Raw genomic sequence first — 23,290 nt, forward strand, 5'->3', positions numbered from 1 at the left:
CGCCAAGAAAGGTCTGTCTTTACTGGAGGGCTGGGGCGGTTTTAGATCGGGCGCAGGCGGCGGGCAACGGCAGTGAGAGCACGGGAGCAGAGCTGAGAGGGGGTGGGGAGTGATCGTAGCCGTCTCTGCGGGGAGAGCTTCGCTACAGGTTTGGAACCTGCAGCAAGTTAACAGCCCAGCAGAGAAGCTAAAAACACCGGGGCTGAAGAACACAACCGCAAACAGCTGGAGTCTCTCAGGACCTGGCCCCCCCCCCCTTCCCTCCCCTCAGTGACTCAGCACGCTTTGGGATCTCAGAGCGCAGGCGCAGCACAGTCCTGCTAGTGCCTCACTGCTGCCCCCTGCAGTCTGTAGAGGAAGCTCGATAACACACCCAGCCCCCCCCCCAAAGAAAGACTCCAGTTTTTTCTGTTTTTCTTTGGTAGTTTGTCTCTGATTAATAGACAGAATGAGCAAGAAGCTGAAGAGGACTTTAACCCTTGACAGCTTCTACACAGATAGAGAGCAGACTCTAAATCCTGAGGAGACTAAAAACAGGCAGTCCCCAGGTGAATCCCCAAAGGAGGAGATCGTCTGTTCCTCAGCACAGATGAACCTCATAGAAGTGATTAAAAAGGCTCTCACAAGGGAGCTAGAAGAAAAATGGGGAAAGCAGAGTGAGGCTTGGCAAAAGGAGAGGGAGGCTTGGGAAAAGGAGAGGGAGGCTTGGCAAAAGAGCCTGGAGAAAGTTAAAGAGAGAGTGGATAAAGAAGTAAAATCCTTGAAAAATAGGATTAGTGAACTGGAAACAGAAAACAGCTCTCTAAAAAACAAAATTGGCGAAATGGAAAAAAATTCCACAGAACAAAAGAACTCAATTGGACAATTAGAAAAAGATTTTAAAAAAGTGAGTGAAGAGAATACTTCACTGAAAATCAGAATTGAACAAGTGGAATTGAATGACTCGAGGAGACAAGAAGAATCAGTCAAGCAAATCCAAAAAAATCAAACAATGGAGAAAAATGTGAAATACCTTCTGGGAAGACAACAGACCTGGAAAACAGATCCAGGAGAGACAATCTGAGAATCATTGGACTCCCAGAAAAACATGATGAAAAAAAGAGCCTGGACACTGTCTTCCAGGAAATTATCAAAGAGAACTGCCCAGAAGTCATAGGAACAGAGGAAAAAATAAACATTGAAAGGATTCATCGATCACCCACTGAAAGGGATCCTAAAATCAAAACACCAAGGAATATAGTGGCCAAATGCCAGAACCCTCAGATGAAAGAAAAAATATTGCAAGCGGCTAGAAAAATCCAATTCAAGTATCAAGGAGCCACAATAAGGATCACCCAGGATCTGGCAGCATCCACATTAAAAGATCGAAGGGCCTGGAATATGATATTCCGAAAGGCTAAGGAACTTGGTATGCAACCAAAAATAACTTACCCAGCGAGAATGAGCATCTTTTTCCAGGGAAGAAGATGGACATTCAACGAAGTAAGCGAATTTCATCTATTTCTGATGAAAAAACCAGAACTTAACAAAAAGTTTGATCTACAAATATAGAACTCAAGAGAAATCTAAAAAGGTAAAGATTAATCTTGGGAACTATATTTTGACTATATAGATGTATAAAGAATACATGTATACCTTGTTCTAGAAATTGTTGTGGAAAGGACATTATACCAGAAAAAGGGTAAAGTGGGGGTAGTACATCTCATGAAGAGGCATAGGAAACCTATTATATCTGAGAGAAAGAATGGAGGGGGATGAATATAGTGGGTATCTTACTGCCTTCAGAATTGGCTTTAAGTGAAAAATCTTAAGACATATTCAATCTATGGTGAAACTTCTCCCATCTCATTGAAAAGTGAGAAGGGAAAAGTGGAAAGGGAAGGAATAAGCTAAGCGGAAGGGAATACGGGAACTGGGAGGGAAAGGGGTAAGATAGGGGGAGGAACTCTAAGGCGGGGGGAGGGACACTAAAAAGGGAGGGCTGTGAGAAGCAAGGGGTGCTCACAAGCTTAATACTTGGAAGGGGGGAAAGGGGAAAGAAGGGAGGAAAGCATAAACCGGGGTTAACAAGATGGCAAGTAATACAGAATTGGTCATTCTAACCATAAACGTGAATGGGGTAAACTCCCCCATAAAGAGGAAGCGGTTAGCAGAATGGATTAAAAGCCAGAATCCTACAATATGTTGTTTACAGGAAACACACCTGAAGCGGGGAGATACATGCAGGTTAAAGGTAAAAGGTTGGAGCAAAATCTACTATGCTTCAGGTGAAGTCAAAAAAGCAGGGGTAGCCATCCTGATCTCAGATCAAGCTAAAGCAAAAATTGACCTAATTAAAAGAGATAAGGAAGGACACTATATCTTGCTAAAGGGTAGCATGGATAATGAAGCACTATCTATATTAAACATATATGCACCAAGTGGGGTAGCATCTAAATTCTTAAAAGAGAAACTAAGAGAGCTGCAAGAAGAAATAGACAGTAAAACTATAATAGTGGGAGATCTTAACCTTGCACTCTCAGAATTAGATAAATCAAACCAGAAAATAAATAAGAAAGAAGTCAAAGAGGTAAACAGAATACTAGAAAAGCTAGATATGATAGATCTCTGGAGAAAATGTAATGGAGACAGAAATGAATACACTTTCTTTTCAGCAGTTCATGGAACCTATACAAAAATTGACCATATATTAGGACATAAAAACCTCAAACTCAAATGTAGTAAGGCAGAAATAGTAAATGCATCCTTTTCAGACCACGATGCAATGAAAATTACATTCAACAAAAAAGCAGGGGGAAGTAGACCAAAAAATAATTGGAAACTAAATAATCTCATACTAAAGAATGATTGGGTAAAACAGCAAATCATAGACATAATTAATAACTTCACCCAAGAAAACGATAATAATGAGACATCATACCAAAATGTATGGGATGCAGCCAAAGCGGTAATAAGGGGAAATTTCATATCTCTAGAGGCCTATTTGTATAAAATAGAGAAAGAGAAGGTCAATGAATTGGGTTTGCAATTAAAAATGCTAGAAAAGGAACAAATTAAAAACCCCCAGTCAAACACTAAACTTGAAATTCTAAAAGTAAAAGGTGAGATCAATAAAATTGAAAGTAAAAAAACTATTGAATTGATTAATAAAACTAAGAGTTGGTTCTATGAAAAAACCAACAAAATAGACAAACCCTTAGTAAATCTGATTAAAAAAAGGAAAGAGGAAAATCAAATTGTTAGTCTTAAAAATGAAAAGGGAGAACTCACCACTAACGAAGAGGAAATTAGAGCAATAATTAGGAGTTACTTTGCCCAACTTTATGCCAATAAATTCGACAACTTAAATGAAATAGAAAAATACCTCCAAAAATACAGCTTGCCCAAACTAACAGAGGAAGAAGTAAATATCCTAAACAGTCCCATCTCAGAAAAAGAAATAGAACAAACTATCAATCAACTCCCTAAGAAAAAATCCCCAGGACCAGATGGATTTACATGTGAATTCTACCAAACATTTAAAGAACAATTAACTCCAATGTTATATAAACTATTTGAAAAAATAGGGATTGAAGGAGTCCTACCAAACTCCTTTTATGACACAGATATGGTACTGATACCTAAACCAGGTAGGCTGAAAACAGAGAAAGAAAATTATAGACCAATCTCCCTAATGAATATTGATGCTAAAATCTTAAATAAAATATTAGCAAAAAGATTACAGAAAATTGTCACCAGGATAATACACTATGACCAAGTAGGATTTATACCAGGAATGCAGGGCTGGTTCAATATTAGGAAAACTATTAACATAATTGACTATATCAATAACCAAACAAACAAAAACCACATGATCATCTCAATAGATGCAGAAAAAGCATTTGATAAAATCCAACATCCATTCCTAATAAAAACACTTGAGAGCATAGGAATAAATGGACTTTTCCTTAAAATAGTCAGGAGCATATATTTAAAACCATCAGTAAGCATCATATGCAATGGGGAAAAACTGGAACCTTTCCCAGTAAGATCTGGAGTGAAGCAAGGTTGCCCACTATCACCATTATTATTTAATATCGTATTAGAAACACTAGCCTCGGCAATAAGAGTCGAGAAAGATATAAAAGGAATTAGAGTAGGCAATGAGGAAACCAAACTATCACTCTTTGCAGATGATATGATGGTATACCTAGAGAACCCCAGAGATTCTACCAAAAAGCTATTGGAAATAATTCATAATTTTAGCAAAGTAGCTGGCTACAAAATAAATCCCCATAAATCCTCAGCATTTTTATACATCACCAACAAAACCCAACAGCAAGAGATACAAAGAGAAATTCCATTCAGAATAACTGTTGATACCATAAAATATTTGGGAATCTATCTACCAAAGGAAAGTCAGGAATTATATGAGCAAAATTATAAAAAAGTCTCCACACAAATAAAGTCAGACTTAAATAATTGGAAAAATATTAAGTGCTCTTGGATCGGCCGAGCGAACATAATAAAGATGACAATACTCCCTAAACTAATCTATTTATTTAGTGCTATACCAATCAGACTTCCAAGAAAATATTTTATTGATCTAGAAAAAATAACAACAAAATTCATATGGAACAATAAAAAGTCGAGAATCTCAAGGGAATTAATGAAAAAAAAATCAAATGAAGGTGGCCTAGCTGTACCTGATCTAAAATTATATTATAAAGCAGCAGTCACCAAAACCATTTGGTATTGGCTAAGAAATAGATTAGTGGATCAGTGGAAAAGGCTAGGCTCACAAGACAGAATAGTCAACTATAGCAATCTAGTGTTTGACAAACCCAAAGCCCCTAACTTCTGGGAAAAGAATTCATTATTTGATAAAAACTGCTGGGATAATTGGAAATTAGTATGGCAGAAATTAGGCATGGACCCACACTTAACACCATATACCAAGATAAGATCAAAATGGGTCTATGACCTAGGCATAAAGAACAAGACTATAAATAAATTAGAGGAACATAGAATAGTTTATCTCTCAGACTTGTGGAGGAGAAAGAAATTTGTGACCAAAGATGAACTAGAGACCATTACTGATCACAGAATAGAAAATTTCGATTACATCAAATTAAAAAGCCTTTGTACAAATAAAACTAATGCAAACAAAATTAGAAGGGAAGCAACAAACTGGGAAAACATTTTCACAGTTAAAGGTTCTGATAAAGGCCTCATTTCCAAAATATATAGAGAACTGACTCAAATTTATAAGAAATCAAGCCATTCTCCAATTGATAAATGGTCAAAGGATATGAACAGACAATTTTCAGAGGATGAGATTGAAACTATTACCACTCATATGAAAGAGTGTTCCAAATCATTATTGATCAGAGAAATGCAAATTAAGACAACTCTGAGATACCACTACACACCTGTCAGATTGGCTAAGATGACAGGAAAAAATAATGATGAATGTTGGAGGGGATGCGGGAAAACTGGGACACTAATGCATTGTTGGTGGAGTTGTGTACGAATCCAACCATTCTGGAGAGCAATCTGGAATTATGCCCAAAAAATTATCAAAATGTGCATATCCTTTGATCCAGCAGTGTTTCTATTGGGCTTATATCCCAAAGAAATACTAAAGAAGGGAAAGGGACCTGTATGTGCCAAAATGTTTGTAGCAGCCCTGTTTGTAGTGGCTAGAAACTGGAAAATGAATGGATGCCCATCAATTGGAGAATGGCTGGGTAAATTGTGGTATATGAATGTTATGGAATATTATTGTTCTGTAAGAAATGACCAGCAGGATGAATACAGAGAGGCTTGGAGAGACCTACATGAACTGATGCTAAGTGAAATGAGCAGAACCAGGAGATCATTATACACTTCGACAACGATATTGTATGAGGACATATTTTGATGGAAGTGGATTTCTTTGACAAAGAGACCTGAGTTTCAATTGATAAATGACGGACAAAAGCAGCTACACCCAGAGAAAGAACACTGGGAAATGAATATAAACTATCTGCATTTTTGTTTCTCTTCCCGGATTATTTATACCTTCTGAATCCAATTCTCCCTACGCAACAAGAGAACTGTTCGGTTCTGCAAACATATATTGTACCTAGGATATACTGCAACATATCCAACATATAAAGGACTGCTTGCCATCTAGGGGAGGGGGTGGAGGGAGGGAGGGGAAAAAAAATCGGAACAGAAATGAGTGTAAATATAATGTAATTATTAAATAAAAAAATTTATTAAAAAAAAAAAGTATAACCAACTTAAAGGAAAACAGTTAAAGAAAGGGTTGGCTTAGAAATCACACAATGATTATCTAGTTGTGTAAGGATTTAATAAGCTTGTTTACATTGCCTCAAAAACTAGTAACTCTAATGTACAAAAATGCATCATACCATTTTTTTCTGAAGTTGGTGTGTTTTGATGTGAACTTGCAGCACAATTCAAGCATCAATTAAAATCAATCATACCTTGCCATCAACCTACCTATAATCAGTATAATAATCCAGATACTACTAAATTGGATCATATTAACTGTAAATTCACAGTATAATTTCCCATCCTTACTGTATATTAGGATTTCACATTTTAGTTTTTACAAACATGCTTCAAAGAATATCATAACGGAGTTCTGAACACGTTTCCAATTAAAGCACACATAATCAATTTCTAACTATAGCCTGTTGTTTTCCCCTCAAGTCTGAAAACATCAATGCTAACCTAGTTGCTATGTTTCAGGATTCACAGCTCAAATATACTCTAATATTGGATTCTACAGTTCTGATGTGAAATAAGCTTCCAAAATAGTTTAATTATTTCATCATAATAATCCTATTAAGATCCAGTTTCAGGGATTGTTGGAAGATGAGCGATTTTGTAATAACTATGCTTCAACTGAAGTGTATTGCTTCTAAACACAATTCACTTCAACTTCTGAACATTTGGTTTAGAAACTTGTTTGATGAGTACTCTATTAGGCACTTTGTTACAAGGTCCTGACAGAAAGTCATATCTATGCAATTTATCTTGGAATGTTTCTAAAGACATTCTATCCTGTCAATTCTACAAATTGCTGTGCTTGAATCTCCAGTGTAATTACAATGCCAATACAGAAGGCTTTGCTTTAGAAAACATATTATAGTCACACGCTTTAAGCATTCCTTGTAGATTCTTTTTTCCTTTTAAATGGTCTAAGTTTTCATGAATGAATGAATAAATAATAGAACTGTTGACACTGAAAGGCAGCAGTATCTTTGACTTTCCAACACACCTTCTCTAATACAACCTTTTCCATTCTCATCAGGACAGAAATTGTGAATTTGTAGTGGTTTATTCAGATCAAATCGGTGGTTAATGAAATATTTCTCTCTTCCTCTGTTGTTTTCACAGAATTTAATCTCACACATCCAAGATGTTTGGGCTGTACTTTCACTTTGGATAGAAATCTGTCTAGTGAATTCACAGCTATAGAAAAATCTGTGTCAAAACCACAGAACTTACTTAGGCTAAGAAGTTTTTTTTATTTCAAAGTCCTTTAATTTTGTAGTCATCCAGAGGCCATAATTATGAACAGATTTAATTAATCTCAAGGCATAGACCTCTGGCTAACATCTGAACTTATGTTCTAAAAGAATATTTAGTCACTGCAGCAGTTTCTGAGCTTTAGTTGTTATCAGTTAGTGTCTCTACCATCTTAAGCTTTTCATGGCAGCTCTTCCCTCGGTAGCAAGTCTCTCTCCTTCCCCCTTCTCTTACTCATCCCCCCAAATCCCTTCCCTTCACTCAAAACCCCAACCCTAGGGCCTATCCTCTCCTTTCCTGAAAAATTAGTCCAAATGTCCTGGCCATATGGAACAATGTGGAGAAAAGGAAAAGAGTTTGGAGGGTAGATGATGGAGAGGGTTTCTGGGACAGTGGCTCTAGAGACCTGTAAATGAGGCCAGTCCCAAGTGGCAGAGCCTGTTTTCATTATTGTTAATGAAATTATTTGTTTCTATATTTTATTTTTATTTAGTTTTCAATTAATTTTAAATCTTTCATTCAAAGGTAATTGATTGGGTATAATTTTTATTGCATTAAATTTACCACAAATTATATATTAATATTTTTTCTTTTATTACTTCTTTGTTAGGTTTTTCTGTATTAATATATGACCAATTTTTGTGAAGGTGTAATGCACAGCTAAGAAATAGGTATACGTCTTTCTTTTAATAATGAATATTTTCTAGAGGGCTATCATAAGAACTTTTCCAAAATATTCTTCAGGTCCTTCATTTCTTTTGTATGTTTTTTATTGTTCTAAATGATAATATATTTAATGAGAAGTTGCATGAAATACAAGTACAATTACTGGCACACAATTGGTTAACCCTGAACTATTTCTCAGAAGAGAAAGGATTTCACCCCAAATAAAATCAGATAATAAAAATAAAACAATTCCAAACCTTCTCTCACATCTCCTAGAATTTGTAATCCAACCACAATTTGTTTTGATAATTTCATCAAATTACATTCAAGACTTAGAGAAAATATATATGAGAGCTTCATTTATTCTACTATGAAAAAGTATCATTTTTCAACATCTTGGTAAATTGAGTTAGCAGGCTACAAAAATATTGGATTAAACATTTGAACCATATGTTTAATACTGATGTTTTATTGTTACATTGTTTAACATTAGAACTTAGAAAAAGCCTGGCACATAGTAGTTGCCTATTGCATATTTGATGAGTGACAGACTGAGATCATGTTGGCTGTCACTGGCTTTTTTTTTTTTTACTACATCTGAAACATAATAGATTCTATTCCATCCTTTCATTTCAACACTGTGTTTATCTTTTTTTATTTCAAATTTTAAAAAATAATGCATTGTTGGATTCTAGTTTCTAATCCATTATACTTTCCCCTTTCATTTTATGGGAAAGTTCATCCCATTCACATTTATAGTTGGGTTTGCTATACTTTTCCTTCTCTTTTTTCCTATATTATCTAAAAGATTATTTTGCTTCTCAACCCTCCATTAATCTTACTTTCTCTCATAATCCCTCTATTTCAGCCTTTTTTTCTCCTATTTTCCTCTTGAAGAAATTTATTTCTGTATTTAACTATGTGTGTATGTGTTTTCTTCCTTTCTTTGAGAAGTTCATATAAGAGTGAGGTTTAAATAGCACTAGCATCCCCTCCTACTTGTACATCTCAATTATGTGAAATAATTTTCACCATTTTTTTCTCTCCTTTCCTTTATGTTCCCGTGTATTCTTCCCAACCTTTCCATTTGTCTCTGTGTCCCCAGATATATCACAGTAGATGGACCACAAAATAATAAGACTAGATGAGTGCTTTTGGGTTTCCAAAGACTATTTGAATGCAATTTGTAATTTTGGAAGAAAAGCGTAACTCAAAATATAAGCCAAGAATTCCACCATTAACTGTTTCAGCTAATACCCAGTGTTTTTTTTTCCCCTGAGGTTAAGCAGCTTACATTTATTTCCAACCTTTATTACAAAGTATTTTAGCTTTTTCTTCAAAACCCTGAAGGTTGGGTAACAGCACCTTGGACAGATACTTACTTGGGCACAGTTCTTCTTCCTCTGTTGGTAATTCCTTCTCTGGCTTTGGTGGCCCTTTGATTTTATATATCAGTGCCCTTAGTTTGCCAGTCCATGAAGTGTCCTCCTCTTCTTCTTCCTCTTCTTCCAATGGAATACCTATCAAATAATAAAATTGACCAAAAATGTCCCTATTATAATTTTTATTTAACGGTTATCAGTAACAAACTGCCATATAGTAGAAAAACATATAAAAGCACTTTCTGTCTCCATCATTCAATATTTGACTTTAGAAACACTTAATGGTCACAAATAATTTCAGTCCATATATTCCATACAAAAACAAAATACATTCAAGTGGAGCAGAGTTCTCACGTGTCAAAAACCTTGGTGCCCCACTGAAAGAACAGATTCATATCTGTTCATATCAATATATAGATTCAGTGAAAATATACTACTGATTGGACAGAAATTAACTAACTACAAGAGCCAACGATGATTTGTAAATTAAAGGATATTATAACCATTTGAGGATCACAGGATTAGAACATTTAAAGCAATAAGGTCAAAAGGCATAAGATATGGATGTCAGCAACTTGCCTTGTCCTAGGGTTTTTTTTTTTTTTATTTAAACTTTATAAATAGTTAGCATAGTTGTTACCACATGACCATTCATACAACAGTAAAGCCTCTTTAGCTGGAAAAACATTCTAACCAGGATAATTTCTAGGGGCATTTACTAAGTCTTCTCCCTATTAAAAAACTGGCAAAGACTCATAATTTTAACAAAGGTTTTAAATGATTTTAAATAATTTAAAGATTCCTTGAAATTCTTTACAAAGAAATTAGAAATTAAATTTATTGGGGGAAGTATTGTAAAGGTCTGAAACTCTTAAAAGGTGTGCTTGAATTAGACAGCCAAGCACTTAAGGCTAATTACCCATGGGCTATAACTCTATTAGCATATGTTTAGAATTTCTCTTCTCACAGATGATGCTAGCTCAGTCTTGGGGTTAAGAGAATTGTAGGTAAGGATTAGGGGGTGGAGGCAGAGAGGCAAGAGAACTTCACTTGGCCTCAGAACAAGGAGGTGAAAAGTATGGAGATATGTGGAGATTCTGGACTCTAGAATCAAGGAAGGATCCTTGGCAAAACTCCTGGCAGTTTTGTCCATCTTCACTTCTCCCCCAAAGACCAAGGACTTTTTGCTTGTCCTGACTCTAGCTGATTCTGAGGCCTCCAGGGAGCTAGCCTGGACTTTACAAAGTATGAAAATTTTCTTAGCAATTTACCACAGTGAATAAGAAGATCATCATGGAAGTCATATAATTCTTCTCGGATCTCTTCTGGACAGGGACAGTTCTCTCCCAGTTGAAAATTTAGCAGCATGTTAATCTTTGAAAAGAAAAAAATTAAATTAGCTATTTATTCCTGAATATCATTAATAAAAATTACATACACATTGCTGCAGTAGAACAGCTAAAATTTAAAGCAATTGGAAGGCATACACAGCAATTATCTTGGTCACTTCAAGGCAAGATCACATCTAAAGAACCCTATACAAATGGGTATTTGCTCTGTGACAGATTCCTAGAAATGATCTTGTCATTTAACAACATTGAGAAGAATCTTACATAAACATATCATATTCATCCTATTGTAGGCTGAGCCAATTTCCCCATGAATAGAAAAGTTTATCAGTTGAGTAAACGTAGGCAAGTCCATTAATCAGGGAATATTTCCCTACTTAAAAATGAGGCTATTATTTGAATTACCTCTTTAACCGTTTTTTTTTTTTTTTTTTTGGCAAGGAAAATGCTTTGAAAAAAGTAAGATTATTATGTAACCAATTTTCCTAACTCATTCTTCATTGTTTTCATCTAAATCTGTTCTAAAGGCCACATGTCCTTTTTAAAGTGATGAAACCCTGAATTGGGCAGAATCTCCAGTGAACATTAGTTTCTTTTCCACTTTATTAAGGCAGAATGTTTGAAGCAAAGGTATTGGAAGTAAGTTTCAAATGATGGAACAGAAGAGGATCTGATTGGTAGACTAAAAAAAGAAAGGTAATTTTAGGAGCTGAAGAATATAAATGACTAGGTGAAGAAATGATAAAATAAAAACAGTTTACATTTATACTGTCATTTATAGTCAGAGTGCTTTCAAACACATCATTTGATTTGTTTCTCTGATATATCCTCATCGTATAGAAAATGAGACTAAGGACCATGAAGTTTAATGACTTCATTAAGGAAGGCTACAAAGCTAGTAAATTGGCACAGCTGGGACTCAGGAAATCTTAGACCTTTCAATTTCAAGTCTGGTGATCTCTCTAACCACACCACAATAAATATGCTCATGAAAGGGCAAATTTATCTATAGTTTGAAGATTAGATAAGGGATAAAGTACATTATAGATTAATGAAAGGATAAAAATCCTTAACAGTGGATTTGTGAACAGTGAACAATAATAGTAATTAATGATGATTCAGCAATCACTGAATAATTAAGGAAAATATATACATGTGTTAATAAGGTGACTTTATCATAAGTTTAAATTAGGGTTTGACTATCATCCAAAGCAGGACACAGTTAACATTAGACCCAATTGATAAATATAGTCTCATAACTCTAAAATGACTATTAGGTTGTAAGATCCTTGAAGAGAGGGACTGGCTTTTGTTTTACTTTGTAACCAAGGTAATTATCAAAAGAGCACTTAATATATGCTTAGTTGGCTGACTGACATCTAAAAGCATTTGTGAAAATATCATGAGAACACTGAACATAGCTTATTTTCTGTTATATTTTCTATATTTGTATACCCCTTTCTGCCCTTCTATATCATGCATAATATTAGAATAAGACCTCAAAGCTTCATATGCTCTCAAAGGTAGGAATGTTCAAGTGAATTTTTTTTTTAAAACAAGTATTTGTAGCTAATTATTAAGCCAGTTTAAAGGTAATTGTTAACCATAGGATCAAAAATTTCTGAGTCTCTTCACTCTTTAAAGGGATAATATCTGTACAATTCACATAATGCAGTTATTATAAAAAATATGTTTTGTAAACCTTAAAGTTCTATGTAAATCTAATTATTGTTGCTTTCATTGCCATCATCACTAAGAAATACAAGTAAAGTTAAGTTGTGGCTTGAATATTATTAATACAAAATCACAATAATTATCATAACAGATTATGCCAAAAGCTTTTTTATGGACTTTTTATTAAAAGTGAGATTAAAAGGTTTGGTTTCATGAATAGAAAAGTTATTCTTAGCCCAATTATCTCCTATGATCACCTGATATAGTAAGGGTCAAGCATTCTGAAGAATTCAAGTCAGTGGCTGTGATGAACTCCTGTTAAGCCTCAAACATATTATCTTCTAAAAATATTCCTCTCCCATTTAAAAATTCTCAGGGGCTACTTTTTATTTACTTCCTACCATTCTCTAATAGTAAGATTCAATTACAAGAGAATAATCATGCTGATTGCATAGTCATTATGGGAAAATCTAGTTTAGGGCACCAGTACTTTTTCATATTTAAGGGGTCCAATAGTTCTTCTATTCCAACATGATAGGATTGGGGATGGCTTTTAGATGTCAGTCAGCCAACTAAGCATATATTAAGTGCTCCTTTGATAATTACCTTGGTTACAAAGTAAAACAAAAGCCAGACCCTCTCTTCAAGGATCTTACAATCTAATAGACAAGGCAAAAAGAAGATGAAATTGGGGGCTGGAGGGAAGAGAGTAGAAAGGAGCATGGATATGATGGAGAAATCCAGAGGAATGAAGCAAGTGGGCCACTTTTCTTAAGTGAGGGTCCTAGGAGAAGCTGTCTGCCCTTTAATCAGAGTGAAGGAGGGGCAGAGGACTGACAAAATGTGAGTTCTAGAATTGGAATGATCCTGGAGGATGAAGAGGATCTGGGAACTATGAAAAAAGTCCAAAGGAGTTCAGCAAGATGGAAAATGAAGATGATTTTGAAATGACAGAATAGAGAATAATTTAGCAGACTAGAAGAAAAAGTTATTTTAGAGATGATGATGTAGGAAATTACTAGAGAATTATAATGAATAGGAGGAAAAAATGACTTGTAAATCTCTCAAATGGTAAGGGAATTTAGTGAAAATGAGCCTGTGCTGAATTCTGATGTAGAAAAATAAGAGGAGGAATTCTTGAACAAAGAGTTAGAAAATTGTGAAATCAAAGATCTATATTGTCATAACTAAACTTCACCATCTTCCATAAACCTCATAGTTCATTCCCCAATGATCTGTTATGTCTTATCTTTTATTTCTGTGGAGTAGAGAGGGTTCAGGAGTCTTCAATAGAAAACATTTCTAGTTGTGGTTTTTTTTTTTTACCATTCTGTGCTCTTCCCAGAATAGAAAAGGGAAAATGTGGTTAGAGTTAGAGTTGAAGGAATTATGTTCAAATCCTAGCTATGATATTTATATATGACCTTGAGCATATCAATTAAGTTCTCTAGACCTTAGTTTTTCATATGTAAAATAATAGGGTTAGACTAGGGCCTAGAGACCCTAAGTTCCCTCCCATCTCTAAATCTACAATCCTGAGGAACACAATAGTCTTGGGGAAGGATGTGGATGATACTTTGAGGGAATGAACAGAATGATATATTAGGGCCTGCTAGAAAAAGATTTTGATATGTCTATCACAGTATGAAGTCTGAAATTGTATGTTAATGAAAAGCACAGTTGTTTCACTTGCCTTATTTTATTTTCCTTGATGGCTATAAAACTCCAGGGATCTCTGTGATAGATCCTTGTAAATGGATAGTGTACTAGACCTAGAGTTAGAAATTTCTAAGTTTAAATTCTGTGTAAGACAGTTACTAGCCTTATGATCCTGGGAAAGTTTCTTAACCATTATCTGCCTCAGTTTTTGCTCCTATAAAATGGGGATGATAATAGTACCTATATCCCAGGGTTGTTATGAGGATCAAATGAGATAATACTACCAAACACACTTAATAGAGTACTCAGAGCATGCTTGTTCCCTTTTCCTTTTCCTCGTTCAGCCTGAGGCTGACCTTGAAGTTTAGTTGGCCTACTTCAGCTCCTGTATAACTAAGGGCCTTGGGACAAAAGTTGACCCAGGTTCACTCCCTTAGCTTTCTGGGTGGAAGACTGTAGTGTTCTATGCAATAATCAAAACAACTGGGTTGAAACTCACCTCTCCCACTTTTTGTTTACTTTTGTATCATGGGCAAGAAACTTCATTGCATGGGGCTGAGTGTCTTTAGATGTAAAACATGGGCATTAATCTTGATGTCCTTATTGGTTCTTTAAAACTTCAGATTAAATGACTCTTTGAATAATTAACTTTACTAGAGACACTTTTGTAAAGTGGGTAGAATAAGTTTTATTAATATAACTTTTAAGTATAAGGTAAATATTTCATTTATAGAGAATTGCAATTCTATTAATCATTTATTTATAGTTCCTACTTTCTAATAATTTCTTTACTGTTATATTCCATAATGAGGGGCTTGAATTCGATATACTATCCTTTATAAAGGCAGGGACTAGACCTGTGATTTCAAAAATAAAGAAAACTCCTAGGAGAGAGAACTTTTACCTATGAAAGTTGTCCCCTTCTCTGTAATTTAAAAGTAACAAAGTATTTTCTAAATACTTTAGAAATTAACTAATTTTCCCAGGGTTCCATATATTAGAGTTGGGCCTGGAATTTTCAGGCTCCAGAAATTTTATTTATCTATACATACATACATACATACATACATACATATATACACACACACACATATGTATAAGATATATGTTCATATATACATATATATGTTTATGTATGCGTATTCTCAGATAGTCTCAGAGTACTGCAGCTTAATTTTTTAAAAATAGAATATTTATTACAATATACTACATGGATCTCATTTTCAGTAATTCCATTTTTTTCATAAAGTATATACATCCCAAATGTAAGATGATTATGGTTACTGTATATATACGGTTATATATACCGATTGTGTATATAGTACATAAGTTGGGGTCTTAGGCTCTTTGGACACTGAGGAGATATGATTTAGAATGAATAAAGCACACACCTCATAATAAGGATACCAAAGAACTGAAGCAATTAGAAAGGAAAAAGAGGAGAGATCAATGTATTTCTTGTAGAATTAAAACATGTTAGGAAGACAATTTTGTTATGGCAATTGTAGGAAGCCTATAGCTCATGTAGAAGTTTTCCTAGAACTATTTTCTTCTCTTTGGTGGATTCTCCTTGATGCCAGCAAGGTCTATTTCCAGTTATTCCTCAGCTAATGATGCAACAGCTTTTTAGTGTAGCCACTGTGCTAGGCCCTATGCAAAGCCCTGGAGATTCAAGTTCAAAGATAAAGCAGTGCTTACTTGCGAGGACATTCCAATCCATTCTAATGGAAAAGAAAACAAGCATATATATAAAAATCTATTTGGCATAAAATATATAAATAAAAGTAATATATAAATAATGTGAATTCATACAAACATATACAAAGTAATTGATGGGAAGTAGTTAAGAAGAAGAGAGGTAAAGTAAAAGTGTTACATGAAGGCCACTATTCTTCTTTATGATCTTGCACTTCAGTAGAAATTGAACACTGAGAGTTAACATTAATAATGCATTTCAGCATCTCTAGGGCACATTAAAAATATGTGATCCTTACTATAACCTTATATTTATCATTCCTATTTTTACAGATGCAGAAACTGAGGTACAGAAAGATGATTTCCCAGAAAAAATGAATTTTATAAGTTTTCAAGTTTTCTGAGCCAAAGTCTTCTTGACACTAAGTCGAGAAACCTGTCAACTCATTCCCACTGCCTTTCATATTCCAAGCCTTGGGCAAAGAGCCTATTACATATTACTTCTTACCTGCTCTTGTGGAGGAGATCGGAACTCCCTGGTCTTCTTAGCAGTCAGGGCTGCTGACATGTTCAGGGCCTGCATAAGTTCATTGTAGCGGAATTTCTGGTTTGCCTGTAGCTTAGACACATAAATGTCACCAAATGCAACAATGGCTTCTACTCGGTGCTGAAGTTCACAGTCACAGAAATAGTTGAGAAGCTCGCACATCTGAGGAAAAAATACATACTAGTGAAAAAAAAATAATGATCATTTTTTTTTAACTTTTAAAATCTATATAACCTACTCCCAAATTATATTCCAGTCTCATTGGACATTACTTTCCCTCTTCCACTCTTCAATCCAGTCAACTAGCCTTTTCTCTTTTCCTTATATATAATACTCTATGCCTTTTGCACTTGTCTCACATTCCTAGTATATAGTCCTTTTTTTTTTACTTGTGCCTTTACCTTACTTTGCTTTCTTTAAAATATGACTCATATACTATCTTCTACATGAGATCTTTCCTGAAGTTTTTCCTCTCCCAGTACCCTGATTCTCTCAACTACTTCTCAATTATTTTGTATATATTCACATTAATTATTTTATTTATATACTTTATGCCAAATATAAATATATATGTGTTTATATTATACACACACACAAATATACATATATATGTACATACATACATATATATGTGATATATATGTGTATATATATATACATGTATATATATACACATACACACACATGTGTTTTCTCTTCCATTAGAATGAATGGAATGTCTTTATAAGTAAGCACTGCTTTGTCTGTAGACTTGAATCTACAGGGCCTAGCACAGTGGCTACACTAAAAAGCTACCTCATTATTAGTTGAGAAGTAACTGGAAGTGGAACTTGCTGGCATCAAAGGAAATCCACCAAAGAGAGGAAACAAGCCCTTGGAAAACTTCTACCTGAGCTATAGGCTTCCTATAATAGTCATAAAAAAATTGCCTTCCTAATAGGTTCCAGTTCTACAGAAAGTATATTGGTCTCTCCTCTTCTAATTTCTTCAGTTCACTGGTGCCCTTTTTATGAGCTGTGTGCTTTATTCATTTTAAATCTTATCTCCTGAGTGCCCAAAGAGCCCAAGAATTTAGTTTGTATACTATGTAAACAATCAGTACATATATGATCACCACAATCAGCATACATTTGGGATGAACACTGTATATGAAAAAAATTGGAATTTACTGAAAATGAGATCCATGTAGTATATTATAAAAATGATTCTATTTTTAAAAACTTAACTTAAACTCTGGAGCCATGTATGTAGAATACATATACTTGTGTGTGTGTATGTGTATATATATATATATATATATATATATATATATATATATATACACATACACACACACATATACACGTGTGTCTGTATGTGTGTGTATATATATGTGACAATACACACATGTATATATGCACACGTGTGTCTCTCTGTGTGTATACACATACATAAATAAATGTATGTGTATATATAGTTATAGACATATAAAATACCCCTGGATTTATCATTAGATCTTTATAACAATGATGACAGAATTGAGGTCTAGAGAGAAAGGATAAATCAATCTCAAGTAATTAGCTACTGTAATCTTAGCCAAAGCTGCAGGCAACTACTTAGTGTTCTCTCATTCTCCCTCTCTCCCTGCCCCGCCTTCCCTCCTTTCCTCCCTCCCTCCCATCCCTCCTTTCTGTTTCTTGATCTTTCTATCACCTCTCTCTGTATCTCTCTCTGTATCTCTCTCCTTCTGTCTCTGTCTCTCCCTCCTTCCCTATTCCTCCTTCCTTCCCTTCTCTCTCTCTCCCTTCTTCCCTCCTTCCCTTTTCTCCTCCCTCCCTCCCTCTTCCTCTCTCTCTCTCTCCCTCTCTCTCTCTCTCTTTCTCTCTCTCTCTGTGTCTCTCTCTCTCTCTCTCTCTCTCTCTCTCTCTCTCTCTCTCTCTCTCTCCCCTTACTTCCTCTCTACTCTCCCACCCTCTGTTCTCTGTCTCTCTCTGTGTGTGTCTCTCTCCCTCTTTCTTCACTCCTACCCATTTTTCCTTCCATACCCATAGTATCAATCCTTCCTTTCGATACTTGGCCTTTACCTGCAGCTTTACAGATTCTGGCAGCCGAGTCTGAAGCAAACCTCGAACAGGGGCCTGGTTGTTCTTGCAGGCCTTTTCTCCAGCTTCCACAGCCTTCTCCTCCATCTGTGTCACCTCCTTTTTCATATTTTCCTGTGTTTCTTCTGTATGTTCCCCAAACACATTGGGATCAATAAGGAGTAGGATTTGCCGAACATCATCATTGTCAAATACACCCATGATCAACAAGGTCCCAATGAGTTTCAAAACTGGTACAAATTGGAACTCCACAGATCCTCCAACAGGGTCCCGGATGTGCGCCCCACTGCACTGCACTGCCTCTGTCAGCATACTCAGGGCCTTGGTCTTGAGAATCTCCAAAGGAATCTCAGGGCTTACTTTTTGGCGATCTTCACTGGTTACAATGAAGCAAGGGGTGGAGAAATTGAATCCTGGTTTAAGGCATGTGCTCAAGCCCACCCCAGGCAGCCCATGCCGCTTGGATTCATCTGGGTATAGCCTAATTTTCCTGGTGGTATTGGTAATGGGGATAATGAACTCATTTTTCATCATTACTTTTCCCTCCTTTGCATGTGCCAGATGGATACTTATAAGTAGGTCATAGAAGCCACAGCGCAGAAGACCAGGGAGGTATTGGTTGTCGATTGTGTAGAAGAGCTGAGACAGGTCTACATGGCTACAGAGGGCATAGGCCACCCGGTTGTTTCCTAAGGCACAGACTGCACTATAAAGTTTTAGTGTGTGATAGTGGAATCGCATCAAATCCTCCTGTTCACAGAGTTCCAAGATATCCACACACCTGGAAACATAACAAATAATCAATTTATGGGCTAAAAGAAAACATTGTTCTTTGATTCCAAAAGATATTTACCTAACAAAGGGAAGGAATATGTGTGATGAAGGGGAGATTTTTTTTCCACTCCACTCTCAGCTTTATCATTTCACATATATAGAACATTATTGTCAAATGTGTGACTAAAAAAGTAGATATGAACAATTTCTATTTATAAGATGCATTAAGGTTATCAAAGTACTTTGCTCAAAATAAATCTTTTTTGTAAAATTAGCATAAGTATTACTCTTATTTTAAATCTGGGAAAACTAATGTTCAGACAATGATAAATTTATCTTAAAAGTTACACAATTAATAAGTATGAGTGAAGATTTGAACATAGATCTGTCTTAATTTAAAGTTTAATATTCTTTTTACTGGACCATGTGGCCAAGTGTTATACTCTATCAAATCAAAAACATTCTGAAAGAATGAAATATAGAATAAAGGTTACATAGCTCTGCACTACTACTTGCATTTTAAAAATTAGACAAATATTGATGCTTTATCTTCACTCATATATGAACTACTTGGGAAGACCTAGCACTCCGCTTCTCCCAGAATAAGGACCTACTCATATTTTCAAGGTTCTGTCTCTTCAAAGCTGTGAATGTATTTATGAGCCCCAATCTATCATATACCACAGGGAGCATACAGATCATAGAGCAGTCTTTGATCAAAGGTTACTACCCTATTCACTAGAATTGCTTCTGATAATTTAATTGTTGCACTTTCCTTTCTGTTGTACTTATCAGACTTTGGTTTCTGTTTGCCTATCTGTACTCAGAATATGTACTTGCTAGGGGTTCTCTGTCTTTATACAACCTGTAGAATTCCAATCTGTCTGCATCTTCAACACTTACTTTTACTTTCATATTAACCACCGATCTGACTTCAATTCATAGGAACATAGATCTAGAACTGGAAAGGACCTTAGAAGTCATTAAGTTAAACTCCTACATTTTACAAATGAAGAAAATGCTTGGCTAGCTCTCATATTATCTGTCAGCTTGCTCCTACCTAACCAAATTCAGTCCTGAGGTCTTCTGGCCTGTCCTGTCCCAATGCTGACCACATCCAGGTATGAAACCTAGAGGAAGAGATATGAAAGTGTCCTAGAGTTTCCTCACTTTAGCTTCTTAGGCCTGCCCCTCTTCTCTTTTACTCAGTACCTGTTCTCCTCAGGGATGTGAAGGGCCATCATCTGCAATGGCTCCAGGCACTGCACCATCCAGCCATGGCGTTCGCTCACCCTTTCCATTTCTATCTTCAGGAAGCTGTTAGGCATACGGCTCCAGAGTACAGGCTGTATAGTCTGGACATCCAGGCGAGGGGGACACTGGGGAACAAGATTCTTCTCTTCACTCTTAAATATAGCTGCTGAAAGGGGCATTGCATTCTGGAGCAAGACAGAGGAAAAAGAAGAAAAGAACACATGTTCAATTACTGGAGCCTAGTCCAGTGGTAGCCAATATGACTTTTATGAAATAAATGGGAAATTGAATCATACTGAAAAGATTGCTGAAAAATTTCCCAATTGTACTTAAGACCTTTCAAAAGGGTTTCAAGAACATTAATTAACCCTCAGAACACCTTACGGAATAAAGAGAGGAGACAATCATAAGGAAAGTTTCATAACTGTTTTGTAAGGGCCATTGTGAAGTCAAAAGGGAGAATAAAGGGAGTGGTGGTGCTAGTGTCCAAAATCATGATTTAAATCTCTGAGGTACAACATCTGACTTCTCACTGTAAGATCAATATTCCTTCCTCTTATCCACAGCTTCACTTTCAATTTCTAGGAAGGAAGAGATAAATAAACAAATACCTTTAACTTGCCAAGTTCAAACTGAATCAAAGAAGTGCTTGTGGGTTGCAAGAATACAGCTGGAAACATTTTGGTGTTGGGTTCAACCTGTGGAGAAAAATGTCAAAAAATGTAATAGCATTTAGAGAATAATACCAGACTAAAAGTTAGAAGAGTTCTTGAGATATCACTTTAACTCTTGAAGATAAACCATACTTAACAATTGCTTGTTAAGTCTTATCAACTATCCCTTCACATTATTCTCACAACCATCCTCTTTTTCTCTATTCCCAGAGACACTACTCAACAGTAGACTTCGTCATCTCTCTCTCTCTCTCTCTCTCTCTCTCTCTCAGACAACTGTAATAGCCTTTTCATGGGTCTCCTTGCTTCCAGACTGTTCCCCCCTTTATCCAAAAAACAGCTGTGAAAATTTTCAGTGGTTTCCTATTACTTTTAGCTTTTAGAATAAAAGGATGCCAGATCAGTTTATATTCAAAGCTTTTTACCTTCTGACTCCAGCTTACCTTTTTAGACTTTTAACTCCCATTTTTCTTTCTTATCATCTAGATTGTAGCCTTATTTATTTACTCAATATTCCATCTCTCACCTCTGAGTCACTGGCAAACTTTCAAATAATGAACCTCCTTATAAGCCCTTTCTCCCTCCTCAAATATTTATGTAAATATTGTACCCCCAATATCTGTGTCAGGACAATGAAGTTCCTTTAAATCAAAGACTATTTTTCTTTTTCTCTCTTTTTGGACAGTGCCCAATACAGAGCTAGAAGATTAAGTGTCCAATTTGAGGAATAAATAGGCCAATGAGCTAAAGATTTCTAACTTCTCTTAAGTTCCTTCATTCATCTGCAAAATAAGGGAGTGTGAGTAATTGCTAAGGTTCGCAAACTAGTTCTATCCACCTAAGTAAAATATAGGTTAAACCTTCTCTGTGGTTATTTGGGTAGTCAGTGGTATCAGAGCTGGGACTAGGACCCAGTCCATTTATTTTTTGCGACATTTCTCATTTGATTTACAAAAATATCATTTGTACCCAACTTTCTAGGCATGTATCTACCATAAAACATGAGGAAACTATTTAAAAAATAGAACATTTGTGGTAGTTAAGTTATTCGAACTACACCTGAAATCATTTGGAGAAGGCAGAGTGGGTAGAAAAAAATGATTTCTGGTGTCTGTTATATAAAGTATATGATTCTTTGCTGTTCTAGTTCTCCTACTGGCAATATCTGTTTTGCTAGATTTTAACATCTCTTATAATCTGAAATCTGGTTGGGAAGATGACCATTTTGACAAGTAGGAACAAATCAAACTCTAAGATTTCTAATAAACTGATGTCAGTATGAAGAAAAGTCTTTAGAGAAGACACCAGGAAGCTGTGCTGAGAACCATTAAACACATTTATCAATAATTGAATAAAGGCATACATAATTATTAGACTTTTAGATAGCATGAAGTTGGTCAAGTTAGCTATTATAATAGATGACAAAATTGAAATTTGAAAAGATTCTAATGGGTTATAATAATGGGCCAAATTTAAAAAATGATATTTAATAGGATAACTACAACATTTTATTTTTTAAAAATGTATTTCTATTTTCTCCAGTTATATTTAAAACAAATTTTTTACATTTGTTTTTAAAATGTTGAATTCTAGATTCTCCCTCTTCTTCCCCACACCCTCCAATGAGAGAACCCATGTGAAGTTGTGCAAAACAGTTCTATAAAAGTCATATTGCAAAGGAAAACAGATCTTCTCCCCCCCCCCAAAAAAAAAAACCCTCAAAAAAGTATGTATTCAGACACAATCTGTTCTTTCTCTGGGTATAGATAGCATTTTTCATTATAAATCCTTCAGAGTAGTCTTGGATACTGTATTGCTGAAAACATCAAATTCCTTCACAGCTGATCATCTCATAACTTTGCTATTATTATGCATATAAAGTACATTTCACTTTGCTTGAGCTCATGGAGAAGTTTCCAGGTTTTTCTGATAGCATTCTGTTCATCATTTTTTATAGAATAATAATATTCCTTCATTATCCTATACCACAATTTTATTCAGGCACACTTTA

The 23,290-nt window shown here is 35.3% G+C and overlaps 1 protein-coding gene and 1 pseudogene across 1 annotated transcript in view; both read right to left on the reverse strand.

Moving 5' to 3' along the window:
* The window catches only part of RYR3 (ryanodine receptor 3), a 438,620-nt gene that overhangs the window by 248,365 nt on the left and 166,965 nt on the right, over window positions 1-23,290 (reverse strand). The window contains exons 23-28 of the mRNA XM_051973649.1: window positions 21,217-21,303; window positions 20,564-20,790; window positions 18,560-19,358; window positions 16,458-16,658; window positions 10,844-10,946; window positions 9,573-9,710 (exon numbers count right to left, since the gene is read on the reverse strand). Of these exons, the coding sequence (XP_051829609.1) occupies window positions 9,573-9,710; window positions 10,844-10,946; window positions 16,458-16,658; window positions 18,560-19,358; window positions 20,564-20,790; window positions 21,217-21,303 (1,555 nt within the window). The remainder of the gene's footprint in view (window positions 1-9,572; window positions 9,711-10,843; window positions 10,947-16,457; window positions 16,659-18,559; window positions 19,359-20,563; window positions 20,791-21,216; window positions 21,304-23,290) is intronic.
* On the reverse strand, window positions 6,838-7,568 carry LOC127549188 (cyclin-G1-like; annotated as a pseudogene).

This window comes from Antechinus flavipes, chromosome 2, assembly GCF_016432865.1.
Source record: "Antechinus flavipes isolate AdamAnt ecotype Samford, QLD, Australia chromosome 2, AdamAnt_v2, whole genome shotgun sequence".
NCBI classification, from domain to species: domain Eukaryota; kingdom Metazoa; phylum Chordata; class Mammalia; order Dasyuromorphia; family Dasyuridae; genus Antechinus; species Antechinus flavipes.